This window comes from Natrix helvetica (genome assembly GCF_964273705.1).
Source record: "Natrix helvetica genome assembly, chromosome: 5".
NCBI lineage: Eukaryota > Metazoa > Chordata > Lepidosauria > Squamata > Natricidae > Natrix > Natrix helvetica.
The window spans coordinates 35,005,092-35,021,448 of record NC_138551.1 but is presented as its reverse complement, the minus strand read 5'-3'; the positions used below and the strand labels follow the sequence as shown (position 1 = coordinate 35,021,448).

Below are 16,357 nucleotides of genomic sequence, written 5' to 3'. Positions count from 1 at the left end.
AAGTTACAACAGCACTGAAAAAAGTGGCTTAGGACTGTTTTTCATATTTACAACCATTGTGGCATCCCCATCTTCACATGATCAAAATTCAGATGCTTGGCAACTGACTCATATTTATGATGGTTGCAGTGGCCTGAGTCATGTGATCACCTTTTGCCATCTTCTGACAAGCAAACTCAATTTAGGAAACCAGGTTCATTTAGCAATCATGTTACTAACAACTGCAGTGATTCACTTAACAACTGTGGCAGGAAAGGTCATAAAATGGGGCAAAACTCACTTCACAGCTGTCTCACTTAGCAACAGAAATTGTGGTCATAAGATGTGGACTACTTGTATAGGGAAACAACTGTGAAAAATCACCTGATCAAACTGTGTGCATATTATTTATTTTTATTTATTTAAACATTTGTGAGCCACACCAGCTTTGGGCTTGTTCAGCAAAGCTAAAAACATCAGCACTAAAGTATAATTAAATAAAAACTATAGTAACAAAGCCATTATTTTGGTCTTAAAAGCTTGCCAAAATGCAAGTAGGGAAAATGTATTTCAAAGTGGGAGGCTATCACCAAAAAGACTTGTCACCTTGTCTGATTTTAGGAGGGTTAGAACATATGGCCAGAATCATTTGGTCCATATATAATTTATATTAAAATTTACACAAGATTAAAAACCAATAGTGAGTAATATAAATTAAGGAAGAAAAAAAGAAAGAGAAAGGAAGGAGGGAGTGAAAAAATACAATAAAAAATTTAGGAAAAAAATTTAAAAGATAAATTCACAGCAGTTATTACAAATATCTTTTAATGAAACTCAAATACTTCAGCCCCCAAATGAAAAGAAAGAACTCATTAGAAACAGTCCTGATGTTGGGAAAGATTGAAGGCAAAAGGAGAAGGAGACAGCAGAATATGAGATGGTTAACTAGATGTGTCATCGACACGGTGGGTATGAGTTGAGCAGACTGAGGGTGACAATGGAAGATGGGCCTGGTGTGCTATGGTCCATGGGGTCGTGAAGAGCTGGACATGACTTAGTGACTGAACAACAACAACATACAGTTAATTATTTTACTCTTCTTTCTATAATCGATCCTGTCTAAATCATTAAAACCATATATCACAAATTCATTTTTTTCCTTTTTACACAAAAAGTCCATAAGAGGCTTTCAGTTGCCAATAGATGTAGATGATGACTTTTATCTGATCAAAAAAGTTAAGTTTTTCCCTTCAGCAAAATCTGCCAACCTTATCAACTGTGGTAGTGTCAACTCCATTCTATGCTGGATATTGTTCAATCTTTCCATCTCTATGCCAATAGTGATATTTCCAAATAATCATATATTGAAATAATGTTATCTGATGTTATTTTCTATTTATCCATTAATTTTAAAAGGAACAAGAATCACATTTGGCAAACCTGATATGTCCCAGTGCTAATTTGTATAGAGTTTTATAGGTAATTTTGAATTGTTCCACAAGCCTATTAATGTTCTTTCAGTGACTACAAATTGGTGTAAGACAATTTCTACTGCAGCTTAAGTAGGAGCTGCAAGTCCAGGAGTACTGTTAAATCTGCCATGAAACTGATGTTACTGAATCACCTAGTTGTTTATGGACAAGATTTGAAAAGATTTTAACTTATTTCTCCAAATCTGATCTCTAACAAGCACTATTTCATGACATGTATTATCATCTCCAGTTTAGTCTAAAGTGGCAATGTTCCATTGAGGGTCATTGCATATCAATGATGCCTCACTCCAAAGCCATAAATGACCTCCTATAGAAAAAAAGAGAGAGAAAATTTATGTTGCTAAGCAAGGTAATTAAGTGAGTTTATTATTTAGGAACTTTTTTTGCCTCGATCGTTAAGTGTATCACTAGTTTTTAAGCGAATCGTGCAGTTATTAAGTGAATCTGATGCTGACTTGGAAGGTTACAAATGGTGATCACATGACACCCCCCCCCCCCCCGGACAGTGCAACTGTCAGAAATACATGTCAGTTGTCAAGTGATTGAATTTTGATCATATGAGCATGGGGATGCTGCAACAGTTATAACTGAAAAACAAGACTTTTTCAGTATTGTAACTAAATGAATGGTTATAAGCTGACAATATGTAATTGTTTTTAATTTACTTTTAATATATTTTAATATATGGGATCCCATTTTGATTGGAATAAAATATTTAATTAATTGTTTAATTGATTAATTGATTTGATTGAAAATATTTTAATTCAGTGATAAAGGGACTGATTTTGGGGAATGGAGTGTATGCGTCATGTGATATTTGACATCTAGAGGTAATTTTGGGTATTTTATTGCAAAGGTACTGGCTTTGCTGCGTTTGGACAGGGAAAATCAGTAGTAACCCCATTTGGACAAGTTACAGCTGTTGGAGTCTCCAGTAATCCTTTTATGGTAAGTGAATACTATGGGTCAGATTTATGGGTTTCTTAATCCATATACATATCTTGAGAAATAGGTTGTCCTCAAAAGGATACCAAAAAGGGAATACCAACACCTACCCACCCCTGAAATCCTAAACCTGCAACTGGGTTATCTGGGATATTTTAGATTATTTATATTTAATCTTTTATTTAATTCTATTTTATGTATAATATGATCCTCATTTAATTGAAATTTAAAAATTGCATCATCTAAAAACGGAATGTTAGGAGATTTAAATGATATTAATAGGATTTTAAAATGTTAATTAATTTAAATAATTTAAAGAGACAATGTTTTGTTTTTCATCAACCTTGAGAGGCAGAGAGAATAAAAACCTATCATTGAGAAAAAATAATTTTGATAGCTGTACAGAAATATAGTTTTCAAATTTGAAATATATATATTTCTGTGGACAGCAAAAATAAAAGCACTATCAGTAAGACATTATTTCTGTTTCATGAATTATTCAAACTCAAACATTCATATAATTTATATTTGAATTTGGTTTGTCAAGATGTATGTGTAATTATTTCTTGAGAGAGTTCTCTCTTTTTTTCTTTTTTTCTTTTAGGCAGGAGCAGCAACGGGGCCTTTTCCAGCTGGAAGCTCATCAACCAATCCTTTCTTATAGCCTTATAGACACTTTACTTAAAAGAACTCTATGTGATCACATAACATCTCTATGCCTCTTGCACTGTTGTCTTGTTTCACTGACCTTAGCTTTAAACACAAAATAAGTCTTTCAGAAAAAAAATAGTCTGCGTTGTGTATTAAAACCAAGGAACATCAGGTGATGTACAAAACATGGAACTGTGGTAACATCCTTTCTTGTGCAATGGCAGGAGAATGTTAATAGTATCATGTATATTAAAATTGGCTAATATTAAGTTATTGCAGGTATCATTCATTATGCTGCAGTATTGTACATATTTTTCTCTTAGGAATTAGTTATTTGTGCATATCAGTATTTGTAACTTTTAACACACTGTTATGTGAAAAACGTTACTGGGAGAAATAGATCAGCCAGTTTAAGGTGCTGTCATATATCTTGGAATGAATGGCCTATATCATTTTAACATTGCTTGTTGGGATTTATGAATTCAGAACTGAAGTTTTATTCATTTCTTGAAGTGTTTTTTTTCCCTTTCCTGAAGAGCTCTTCTATTTATACATGCCTACATTCTATATAATGTGGAGGGATACCTGTCTGCATAATAAAGCTGATCATGTTTTGCTACAGATTGCAGGTGGAAAAAAATAAATATTAAAAAAGTTTGTTGTTGTCAGCATTTGCACTAACCAATTTTGTTAATTTTCAAAATCATTGACAAAAGTTTGAAATGGCATTATTTCCTTGGCTGTTTCAGTAAGGTTGCAAATTGTTAACAGTACATCCTGTTAACATAGGAATGTACCTACTGATCAATCAGTAAAATATGAAATTGCCTTTATTTTGAAAACTGTCTAACAAATTAACTTAAAATGCGTAGTATTTTATATATTTCATTTCATTTATTGTTTAAATGTTTCTTCATTTCAACTTGTGGTCATTGTTCATTCTTATTACTTAAAACAAGTTGGTAAGATTGATTTTGCAGCATTATTGAAACCAAACAGCCAGCAAATACTTAATAAAACCAAACTTTAGTTTTGGTATGGATGTGCATACTATGGATTTTAAATGAATATTTTGCTCCTTACCAGTAGAATTATTGTTCAGTTATTTGCAAGTAAATGCCATGGCAGCATATTTATTGATGAAAGCTGATTGAACAATGTTTCTGTAGATTTTAGGCAATTTGTAACTCAAATATTTGATGTTTGTCAATAGAAATACACATTTTGTATGCAATTATATTTTCGGTGGCAAATATAAATCCACACACAGTGTAATACTGACACAGGCCATTACTTCATAAAATTAAGTGACTTGAAGATTTGAACCAAGATGATATACTATGCTTTTAGAGTGCATTGATACAGAAAAGATCTGAATTCCTCTCAGGATGGTTGATTAATGGGGAGGGAAAGGTGTTTGTGGTATTTAAACACATTGCTTCAGATTGTCATTAGCATTAATCTGGGATATAAAAATAGCACTTAATATCCTTGCTAGTGGACAAGGCTATTTGGAACATTGAAATAGCACATCCCTACATATCCTATACTTTGGGTAGAATGTAAAGTACTGTAAAGTAAAGGATTTTTCAAAAGGTTTCCTCTTAAGATTTTCAATAGGAGGATGGAAATTGGGGTGGAGAGAATATGTTTGGTAAATTACCAGTTTCTGTCTGGAATTATGAGGTTAGTGGATTTCTGAATTTTCTGTAGCCTTTTTGAGAGATAGCTTAAAAGGCAAACAGAACGTTATGTTTGGATGTCTGCTACCCTTTGTTAATGCTGAATTGGGGTATGTCCCAAAAGCAATTTTATGTGTTCCAGTATATGCAACATTTGTTGGTTTCAGTGAGTGCACCTTGATGAAAAGGTGAATGGGGTCAGAACTTTCTAGTCACTTTAAATCAGGAAAAAAATGTCATTTTCATGTGTACATACATTAATTTGCAGGAATTTGGGTGAGTGAATCCTTGAAATTGCAGTTAAAAGTTTTCACCTGTATACAGAATGTGGCATAAGAGTCAGCAAAGAGCCCCATTTAAAAAAAATGATTGAAGAAACTCAGTTATTTAATGGAATAATAATTCTGTAGGAGAATGTTTTTAACTCATCCTTGGTACTGTATTTCTACCTTCTTTCCCTTCTTAGACTGCCGTTGGCTCTGCTGGGGAGAATGGGAATATAATGCATTCACTTAGATGCCTTGAATTTTAAGAACAGGAATTTTCCTTTTCTGCTGCTTTTCATTTCTAAGTTTAAAAAAAATCATTGTATCAGTGCTTAAGGATAAGGTGGTGTTTTTACTGTTGAACTTAATATAATCCTCATGTTGAATTTTTGTTTCAGGTGATAACAAAAGACTTTGCTACTTTTTCTAGAAATTATTTTCATTCTCTGAGTAATATTTACATTGAACAACTGTTTTTTTTAAAATTGAAATTCAGTGTGTGTGTATTATGAATAAAGCAGCCTTGCAGCATATAACTGCAAGCACCAATTGGCATAGTACTGTTTGATAGAGAGAATCCTGGAATTCACATAGTGGCAGATGAATAAATCTGAGATAACAGTACAATACCCATTCTCATTGAGCTCCCCAGTAAAACATGTCCAGTCAGTTAAATGGAATCTAACATGGATCCACATCTTAATGGGCACAAAGCATTTCTGCAAAAAATCTGCTAATATAATTTTGACTGTTGCATCAGATGAATTTTTCAGGAATTTTATACTCTATGCTGCTATATTTAGATATTTAAATATTAGAGGTCTTTTTTTTTAAAGCCCTCTGTTCTGGTATTCAAATTGGTGACTGGGCAATTGTATTATATTTCAATTGAGCTTTACTTTGCCACTGAGAAGCTTGCATTTCCAGTACTGTGTGCCCATTTTTAAAAGCCAACTGTGTCTTATTGGAGATCTTACTTCCTGAATGGTTACATTAAATACATTTCAGTGTGAGGTAAGAAATTTGCAGTGTTTTTAAAAAGTCAGATATATAGCTAAAAAACATGTTTCAAATGATTTAGTGAGAGTATCTTTTTTCATACTTATGAAATGATCTATACTATGGTAAAAAAATATTCAATGTAGCGGAAAAATCTTTTTTCTATACAGGTAGACCTCTACTTATGACCACAATTGAACCCACAATTTATGTTGTTAAGTAAGACATTTATTAAGTCAATTTTACCCATTTTACGACTTTTCTTTCCACAGTTAAGGGAGTCACTGCAGTTGATAAGTTAGTAATCCAGTTGTTAAGTGAATATGGCTTCCCCATTGACTTTGCTTGTAAGGTGGTCACAAAATGTGACGTTGGACACAGCAAGGGTCAAGAATATGAACCAGTTGTCAGCATCAGAATTTTGATCACATGATCATGGGGATGCTGCAAAGGTCGTAGCTGAAAAACTGTTATAAGTCACCTTTTCAGTGCTGTTGTAACTTTGAACGGTCATTAAACGAACTATTGTAAGTTGAGGATTACCTGTATAATTTGGAGTTCATCTTCTGAAATAGTGGCATGTACTCAGTATTCCCCACGTGTTATTTTCAATTCCTTACTGGAATCAGATCCTACATTTTCTCCGAATGCATACATTTTATTATTATCTTTAGGTTTTATATAACTTTTATGATATACTATGCAGTGTATTATAAATTCTGTTGAGTTCAGCGGGGATTACATTTTAGGTTGAGGTGGATTCCCCAGTTTTGAAATACTTTTTGAGTTTTTATTTTCCAGACATAAAGATCAAAATCTCTGCAAGGATTAAGCATCTATTTTGCCCCTTGCTTTCTATATTGCCAACAACATTCTCTATGTGTTTTTATTTTATATTATTTTACAACGTATTTTATTGTATGCCACTCAGAGTCAGTTATGTAAGCAGGTAGTTATATATAATAAATCAATTAAGTAAATAATCAATTCTTGCAAAGTAGTTTGAAAAAGGAACGTGAAAGTGCAGTTCTTAGGATTCTTTCTATTTTAACAGATCATTATTGTAGACATTAAGTTTGAAAATTAAGTTTGATAAAATTATGCATATTGCAATAATTTCAGGATAGGAGATATTTAAATATGTTTTCCTAAACTTCAAACTGAGAATAGAATGAATCAGTCCATATGAGAACATACTGTGTTTTAAGTGTTTTTATTATCATAAAAATTAAATACTATTTCTTAATAGATTGCATCATTTCCCCATACATCAGAAGGTACAATAATCTGTACACTTCAATTTTCTCACCACCTTTTATAATGGATGGCTATTTCCCAGCACTTCAAATATTTTTCTACCTGATGTTTATAATAAAATAGTGCCATCATTTTATTTTATTTTACTTTTATTTATTTTGAGTATTTGTGTGCTCAAGGCAATTAGCAAATACAATTAAACTACATAATATTAAAACAAACTTCACAGAAATATTAATTTAAATGTTTGAAACAAAATGATTAAAAGACATGTATAAACAAGCATGTTTTGAGCTTTCCTTCCCCACCAGTTTAAATGAGGGAGAATTGTTTCTCGTGGCAGTTTATTCCAGAACAAGGAAATTATAAAAGCAGAATTTACTATGAATGTGAAATCTATCCATGGAGGGAGTAGCAAAAAATGCTCCAAGATCTGAGACTGAACAGGAAATTAGACTGAATAAGATATTCTGTAAACTTTGTGCTAAGCTTTGTAATGCTTTATATACACTTAGAAGCATCTTTAAGTAGGCTCAGAAGAAACCAACATCTAGTAAAATGGTTTTTGTGAGGGTATCTTTAGCTTTTTCAATGCACACATATCCTGCAATTCATAGAAAATATTATAGTTTGTGTTTTTTTAAAGAAAAATAAGAAAATTACGTAGCCAATAAATGGCCGTGTAAATATTAAAGCAGGTTAAAATTAAGAAAGTCTACTTATTACTAGAAAAGAATATGAAAAGAATAATGGGAACAACAAACAGACTGGAAACGATGACAGTTCTTTGGAGCACACCAGTTTGATCAATAAAAAACCTTCAGGGTGATGCCAAAGATGAAACACAAGAGAGTCCAAAAGTGAATCTCTACATAAACTTCCATTCTAATTATTGCTCCTAGCAACTAATAGGTTGAGGCTGAATGAGACAATGCATATAAACATTGGTTTTTATCAGTTTCAACGTGAGGGTACTGTGGGCCCTGCGAGGTACTGCTCACCATACAAGCTGCTTGATCCAGGGCCAACCACATGTTCAGACTATTCTCAAAAGTGACCTGATAAGCACACTGCACTTATCCATCCACTAAGAATTTCACAGAATTATAATGCTACCTATCTGCAAAACACATAAGTGAGCAAAATTAATAAAGGTGGGATATAAATAAATACATTTCCGTTTTTTCTGAGCATACTACATGCATATCTCTCCCTAAGGAAACAATCTATTGCCTAGAAATGACTTATTTACTACCATCTTTATTAAAGGCTTAAGCTAATGGTAGAACTTAACCTGGAACAAAATCCCTTCTGTTTTGAACCCCAAACATAACCCACCCTAGAAGTTCTGCAGTATTATCCCTGAAGTTCCCAACATAGCATTAGCCACCAATCCTTCCTTTCTTTCCTTAGCCATTGTCTATGTGCCTATTCCTAACAAAGATATTTCAGCAACCCCCCCTAGCTGTGTGTTTCTGACTTTTCCAGTGCCTTCCCTCTCTTCAGTGCTGCTTGGTGTCCTGGTGAAAGAGAGGTGAAAATAGTTTGTCTATAGCACTGGCAGTGTGCTGACCTCCCTTGCCATGTGAGGAGCTGGCATCTCCCCTTTCAACTTTGCTTGTCCCTTCCATTACCAACGCTATCGACGCACATGCAGATATAAAGCAATCCTTTCCACCCCCATTTTGGACTTTCCCTTACTCTTCTCTGAACGCTTCATCATTAGAGCAATCATTATCCATTTCAAAATAGCTTCTTTCATTCTATAGACCAAAAACTTCAAGATGATTTTTTTTTGGTTCAGATCTTTCTGCCCACAATATTTTGGCATGAAGGATTATGCACATCCCCAGTGAACAAAGTTCTCTGGAAAACTTAAAATGAGAAATTAATATACTTGAAACAATAACCATAAAACAATAAAAACATTGACTCCACAAAAACCTAGGCTGGACATGAGAAGAGTGAGGACCAGTAACAATTCCTCAAGGAATGTAGCCCACAGTTGGGGGCAGAGTACTGAGCTATACAGTACTTCATGCTCTCCAAAATGTCCTCCACAGCTCAAGTTATCTTCAAAATCCCTTGCCTCAATCAGGTGTGTAAGATTTCGGCAATATTTCAGATTAAAGATGGGAAATCTGTAGCTCTCCAATTCTCACTGAATAACATCTGAAGAACTTGAGCCAAAATAATCAATGGGGGAGTTATAGTTCTATAATGGAGATAAGCATAAAAGTTATACCAAGAACTGAAGCCAAAAACAATTAGTAGCAGCATGAATTTTCAAAAAGTAGGAGAAATACTTTCAATTTTCATTAATTAAATGGTATAAAAAACTAGTATTTTAATGGCAATTACAAATGACATTTCCTTGTTTCAAATGTAACCATCTTATGTTAGATTGGACACATTGAGAATTCTGATCTTTTAATACACTTATGTATCATAGAATTTAAAATCACATGAGAATATATGAGTTAATTTTATCTGCAAATGTGACCTAAAGTCACCGAGGGACTGATTTGTTCAAATAAATTATTGTACAATTTGGCTTCAAGACAACTTTTGTTTAAGGTGCTACATTCTTGTGCTATGAATCTCTGTATTCTGCTGTTGTGCTTTCATTTGAAGATTTTCTGCAGGGTTTTCCTCTTTACATTTTGTTGAGATTATGATGTAAACGCTTCTGCTTAGAAAAATCCCAGCTATCACTGCAAAGTAGCTTCCATATATTAAGAACTGCAATAAAACAGAAGAATTAAAAGACACTTAAAAGAGCGCTCTTTTAAGTGTCAAAAAATGAAGCCCAAGAATCTTGGCTATAATACTAGCCTTAAGCAACTGTCTTTGCAAACCATGAGAGACTCCTGAAATGAACATCGATGTACATAGCTAAACCGATATAATATCTTGAGTACAATCCCAAAGGTTTCATTAAATATTTATGACATGAATATCAAATGATACGCACTGGCATGAAATGAGAGTTCAGATCTACATTTTAAATGGTCAAAACCATTTTAAAATGGTATGAAAAGAGCATAGCATAGTTCCGGCATGGTGAACCTATGGCACGCGTGCCACAGGTGGCACACGGAGCCAATTGTCAGGGCACGCAAGGCGTTGCCCTGCTAGCTGGCCAGCACGCATCCGCGCGCTGGCCAGCTGAATTCACCCTTTTCAAAAGCCATTTTTCACCCTCCCCAGGCTCCAGAGGCTTTATAGGTACCTGGGGAGGGCAAAAAGAGTCTCCCTGCCCCCCCCGGAGCCCTCCGGAGGCTTCAGGAGCTTCCCTGAAGCCTCCAGAGTGCAAAAAAACGGCCCTATGGCAAACCGGAATTTCAGGAACGGACTTCCGGTTTGCTCGTAGGGCCCGTTTAAGCTCTCCGGAGGCTTCAGGGACCTTCAGGAGGCATCTTGGTTTTGCCTTCTGCACATGCGCAGTGCAATTTTCATTGCACTGTGCATGCGCACAAAGCGCATCTCTGAGCAAACTGGCAGTAGCAGCAACCGGAACCCACCCCTGTAACTGTCCCTATTTAGTTTGAAATGTCCAAGTCCATTCATTTCAGAAGTTGATCTCTGAAAAGATGTGAAAGACTTCAGAAATACTGATTCAACAACAGTGCCCATATTACCTGTCCAACTTACCTGAGTCCCAATATCCAGGCCCAGACCTTTTGAATCAACTACAATAACAGTCAATATAGTTTGAATTAGCAGTGCAACAAAATTGTTGAAGCCAAACATCAAGGCATAGCGCTCCATACTGAGGTTGATAGCAATCTGGAATCTAAAATACAAACTTTTGTTAGAATATTGAATATAGTTTTGAGTGATGAAGTTTCAGTATAATTTGGCTGCATATGAGAAGAGTATAACTTCATGAATTATGCAAGATATGTTAGTAACTTATTGAAATATTGTAAAAGACTTGAGCTGGGGCAAAATTCGGAGAATATAAGTGAATTTTACAAATGCAGTGTAAAAGTATATCCACACCTCCACACATATACAGCACAATGTAATGAGTAAATTGCTTAACCTAGACTGACTCATTAAGATACAATAGCAGAGGTGTACTAAGGTTGATAAGGATAAGAAAGTGAATGATTTTTTTTTTCCAGAATCACTTTTTATCTTGAGAATAGATAACCGAATAAGTCTTAAAATGCATTTAATTGATTTAGCAACAAAAGAATTGTTAATTGAAACAATGACATTACACATTCCATGTTTGTGTTAGCATTGATGCAACTTTTAGGCTCTGGAATAAACAGCTCAAAGGAGGATGGACAAGTTTCCTTTAGACCAGTGTTTCTCAACCTCAGCAAATTTAAAATGTGTGCACTTCAATTCCCAGAATTCCGCAGCCAGCATGAGAGTTGAAGTCCATATATCTTAAAGTTGCCAAGATTGAGAAACACTGCTTTAGACAATTGTGTATGGTACTTGGGATTTCACATGCGTTGTTATAAAATAGAACTACGTATTTAAAAATAAAAATAAAAGAGGGACCTGGTGACTAAGACGCTGAGCTTGTCGATCAGAAAGGTTGGTTGTTCGAATCCCTAGTTCTGCGTAACAGAGTGAGCTCCCATTACTTGTCCCAGCTTCTGCCAACCTAGCAGTTCGAAAGCATGTAAAAATGCAAGTAGAAAAATAGGAACCACCTTTGGTGGGAAGGTAACAGCGTTCCGTGCGTCTTTGGCATTTAGTCATGCAGGCCACATGACCATAGAGATGTCTTTGGACAGCTCTGGCTCTTCGGCTTTGAAATGGAGATGAAGACCATCCCCTAGAGTCGGGAACAACTAGCACATATGTGCAAGAGTAACCTTTAACTTTATCTGGCTGTCCCTGACTATTAACTTTATTTAAAATGATAATAAAATCTAATAAATAAATTCAGTCTTCTTAGATATCATTTACAGGATCTTCTGAACAAGATGTCATGAAACTTTTCCATACTTAGTGCAGTTTGCTGGCTGGGGAATTCTAGTCATTGAAGTCTACATTAAAGTTGCCAAGGTTGAAAAACACTATGCTAGGGGAACAAAATCTCCATTTCTTCCATGGCATATGTCCTTACATAAAATAAGTCACCGGTAATATTTCATTCTCAACTCTAGCAAGATGTACTGTAAATGGTAGCAAATTAACATTGATAATTAAAAGTTACTTACGTGGCTATGGTTATAAGGAGCATATAACATGCTTTGAACACTAAATAGCTAGCATAGCAGACCCAAATGTTCTGGATATAATGCATCACAAAAAGTGACGTAGCATCCAGGGCAGAGAAGATTCCCAGTGCCAGTTCTCCAGTTAGATCCCAGTTCAGTTTCACATATCCCACAGCTAGTGATGCTATTGAACCTAGGAGTAGAGAAACCTGTCGCATTTTGCAGGACTGTGGCATGTACAAAAAAGTATTTAAAACAACTCCCTATTTATTTAGACAATTAAACATGGTTGCTCCTTTAATAGGCAGACAAGATGAATGTACTTTTCTATTTTTTTGAAGAATTTCAAAGTAATAGTTCAACAAGGCTGAAGGGCTAACAAAAGTCTGATGGCTAATCATTCACCTGTTTAACTTCAATATAATGATCCTCTCATTATATTTGTCACTTTCTTGCAAAACTTAAAATACCAACAATATAACAACCAGTAATAAAATCAGTGTATTATTATATTAATATCCTTTATTAAGAGCCATGGTGGTGCAGTGGTTAGAAGGCAGTGCTGCAGGCTAATTTACTACTCACTCCAGAAGTTCAATTCTGACGGCTCAAGGTTAACTCAGCCTTCCATCCTTCCAAGGTCAGTAAAATGCACGCAGATTGTTGAGTGCAATAGGCTGTTTTTGTAAACAGCTTAGACAGGTTTGTACTAAAGCACTATCAAGCAGTATATATAAGTCTAAGTGCTATTGCTATTGCTATACAGTCAGCAAAAAGTGTATCAACTGATGATTTGCTCCACAAACTAAAGTGTAGTCTAAATCTCTGGCTGAAATCAGAGCCTGCTATTTAATTTAATGTAATTTAGCAATTTCCAGAATTGCTGAGAGAGTTATTGTTATTAACCACCACCCCCGACAAACAATATAAATAGGAATAGTACTATATAATTATTCAGGGGTATTATGATTACCTATTTATTAATTACAATTCCAGATTAAATATGCCCAAATTTTGCCAATCATTCCTTATAAAATACAAAGTCTTCAAACCTTTTACCTTTTCTGAAATACAATTTATTTAAATACTTTTGTGCAGTAATCAGAAAAGGACAGTGCGGTCCAGCCTACAATATGTAAACTAAACCAAAAAGATGTATCATTTCTACTTTTGCTGATGCAACTAAGAATTTCAATATCCATTTCACAGCACATTTTTTTTAGTGTATGATTCTACTCATCTAAGAAATTCCTTGTTAGTTTTCCCCTCCTCTTGTTATCTCCTATTTGATTGTAATATCTGCTCTAAAGTCGAATCAGTTTTTTGAGTTTGTAGAATAAAAATTCCAGATAGAAAATAGTCATTTATTTTTTATATTTCATATTTCTTAACTGTCCATCTCCATCAGGATGTTTAAGCTTAGTGTTCTGGTTTTTCAATATGAGGTAATGTATTTTTTGTTATGAACAATTTTGTCATCTAGTCAAAATTTGGGGTGCAACATACCCAAATTTTGATCCCATGATAAAATTGTTCATATAACAAAAACTAAACATTTTTACAAAATTCAGATTTTTAAAAAAAACTTCATTAAAAAAAGATGATGGTAGCAGCATCCCACGGTCACATGATTGGCATTTGTAATCTTCCCGGGGACTTCCAACAAGCAAAGTAAATGAGAGAAGCCAGGTTTGCTTAACAACAGAGTGACTTCCTCAATCATTGCAGTGAAAAATGGTCATAAAATTGGACTGACTTAACAATCACTCTGCTTAGCAACACAAGTTATGGCTCCAGTTATGGTCATAAACTGAGGACTACTTGTATTGTAATCCTATAGGTCCACTGAAATAAACAACAATTTATATAAATCAAAATATGTGTACATGTTTGAATACATGTGGGATTTTGCATGAATTTAGTGTTTCAATTATGTGTACTTAACATTTATTGTTGGTAATGTATAAGATAAATTTTAAGCTTACTTACTCAGAAATGTAGCTATGGCTTCAACAGCTCCGTTATAAACTTCAGAACTATGAGAAGGTGCTTTATCATCCCACAGTACTTGCACATAATTCAAAATTTGGTTAAATCCTGCAGTAGCTAAAGCCCACCACATTGACCAGTACAGAAGTTTTTTAGTGGTATAACATTCTTTCAGATCCACGCACAACTGCATTAGGATTGACAGAAAGTGATTCCGGAGTTTAATTTTGGATGGCTCGTGTTCAGGTAAATCCTGGGGCCTGGCCATTGATATTGTCATCTCTTTGTCCTGTTGATTGGTTTGTTGATTAGAAATTTGCCCTGTAACTGTCTCTACTGATCCAATGAAAGGTTCTGGGGAAGACTTTCTGTGGAAGAACATGCTTTTTTGTGGCATGGGCAGAAAGAATGAAGATATAAATGCCATAGACACAGAAGCTAAAGTTATGACATTAAGATAAAAATAAGGTACCTGGCCTAAAGAAACTAAAAGCTGTCCAAGCAGAGATCCCATGGTGGATGCCACCAGGGTGATACTTCTGCAATAACCTGTCACTTTCTGATAATAATCAGCACTGACAACGCTATATATATAAGCATAATAGGCAACCTCTGTGGCTGTTGCAAGTCCATACATAAACTCTGCCAGCTGCATGGCTGATATGCCAGATGCAAACAAAAGTAACAGCCAAGTAACAATTAAACTAATCCCCTGTAGAATAATTATAGGTTTATAGCGTGCATAGTCTGTAATCAGAAATACAGGGAAGAGCAGGGCCAGGTAGGAGTATGTCCAAACTGGAAAAATACGCTGTGTTACCTAGAAGACAAAAAGGAGAAATTCTATAAAGCAGAACTATAAAATATGCATATGATTGTACCTAGATCTATCAGAAAAGCCATCTTCTAATGGCTTCATCAAAGCCCAATAGAGTTGGAGTCATGAAGACCTCTGGAGGAGGGCAGGTTCAGCTACGACCAGGGAAAGTCGTTGCAGTCATGCTTAAAAGTTTGTGAAACACCTAATTTCTCTAGTTCGAGTTTAATTTCCCCTTCAAATGAATTGATAATCCTAGAAATTTTGCTACACATAAATACATAGCTTTGGATCATATTCCTCAATAACTAAACAAACTGGTGTAAGTTTTTGACTTATTTGTTTAATTGGTTTCTGTTTATCTAGGACTTATTTAGAACATGGAGAATAGATCATGTTTTAGGTAATATTTGTGCAGAAATATTGAAAATTCAAAAAGGTTTGCAAATATTTAAGTATTACTGTAATACCACGAAACAACATTGCCTGGAAACTAGAGTAAGCCAAATCATCCAGAAATCAGAAGATCAGGTAGAAAAAACAGAAGAAAGCTGGTCCTAGTGAGGCCTTCAGCCATGAAGTATATGAAATATATGAAGGTAGAGGACAATCAACACTACTAATTACACTTGGAAAAATACCAATAACCAGCTCAGTTTGTGGAGAAGTGGTAAAATTGATGAAATGTAAAATATCTGTAGCTACTTGTGCTGCTGAATCACAGACGACAAAATTACATCATAGATTTAACATGCATGCAATTTAACCGGTATCGGGGGTGGGGTGGGGGTTCACAAAAGCCGTCCAACAACTGCATCTTATTTCTACCCAATAAATTCCCTCACATATAAAGCACATTTCACTATACCTCATCAATTGTCAGATTTTTTTCAGGTCCAGTAAGGTACGGTGTGAGGAAAGGTTCAGATGGCCTCATCATGGTAAAGAAGCCATAAATACAAAGGATCAGAGTTGGAAAAATCCACCCACTCTGATGTACTTTCTGCCAACAGTCCATGGCTCTTTCAGCTAAAATATTAAAGTGCACAAAAATAGAAGAGGTTTTGAATTTTTGTTTTTAGAAAAAAAG

The 16,357-nt window shown here is 34.8% G+C and overlaps 2 protein-coding genes across 7 annotated transcripts in view; one reads left to right on the top strand and one right to left on the bottom strand.

Moving 5' to 3' along the window:
- Positions 1–3,725, top strand: part of AGFG1 (ArfGAP with FG repeats 1) — a 31,666-nt gene extending 27,941 nt beyond the window's left edge. For all 5 annotated transcript variants that reach the window (XM_081954433.1, XM_081954436.1, XM_081954432.1 and 2 more), the window contains 2 exons: positions 2,329–2,420; positions 3,022–3,725. In XM_081954433.1, coding sequence (XP_081810559.1) covers positions 2,329–2,420; positions 3,022–3,081 — 152 coding nt within the window. In that variant the 3' untranslated portion in view covers positions 3,082–3,725. The remainder of the gene's footprint in view (positions 1–2,328; positions 2,421–3,021) is intronic.
- A 2,505-nt stretch (positions 3,726–6,230) lies between these two features.
- Positions 6,231–16,357, bottom strand: part of SLC19A3 (solute carrier family 19 member 3) — a 30,315-nt gene continuing 20,188 nt past the window's right edge. For both annotated transcript variants that reach the window (XM_081954437.1, XM_081954438.1), the window contains 5 exons: positions 16,136–16,296; positions 14,451–15,270; positions 12,462–12,654; positions 10,927–11,068; positions 6,231–10,014 (listed from right to left, as the gene is read on the bottom strand). In XM_081954437.1, coding sequence (XP_081810563.1) covers positions 9,853–10,014; positions 10,927–11,068; positions 12,462–12,654; positions 14,451–15,270; positions 16,136–16,285 — 1,467 coding nt within the window. In that variant the 5' untranslated portion in view covers positions 16,286–16,296 and the 3' untranslated portion in view covers positions 6,231–9,852. The remainder of the gene's footprint in view (positions 10,015–10,926; positions 11,069–12,461; positions 12,655–14,450; positions 15,271–16,135; positions 16,297–16,357) is intronic.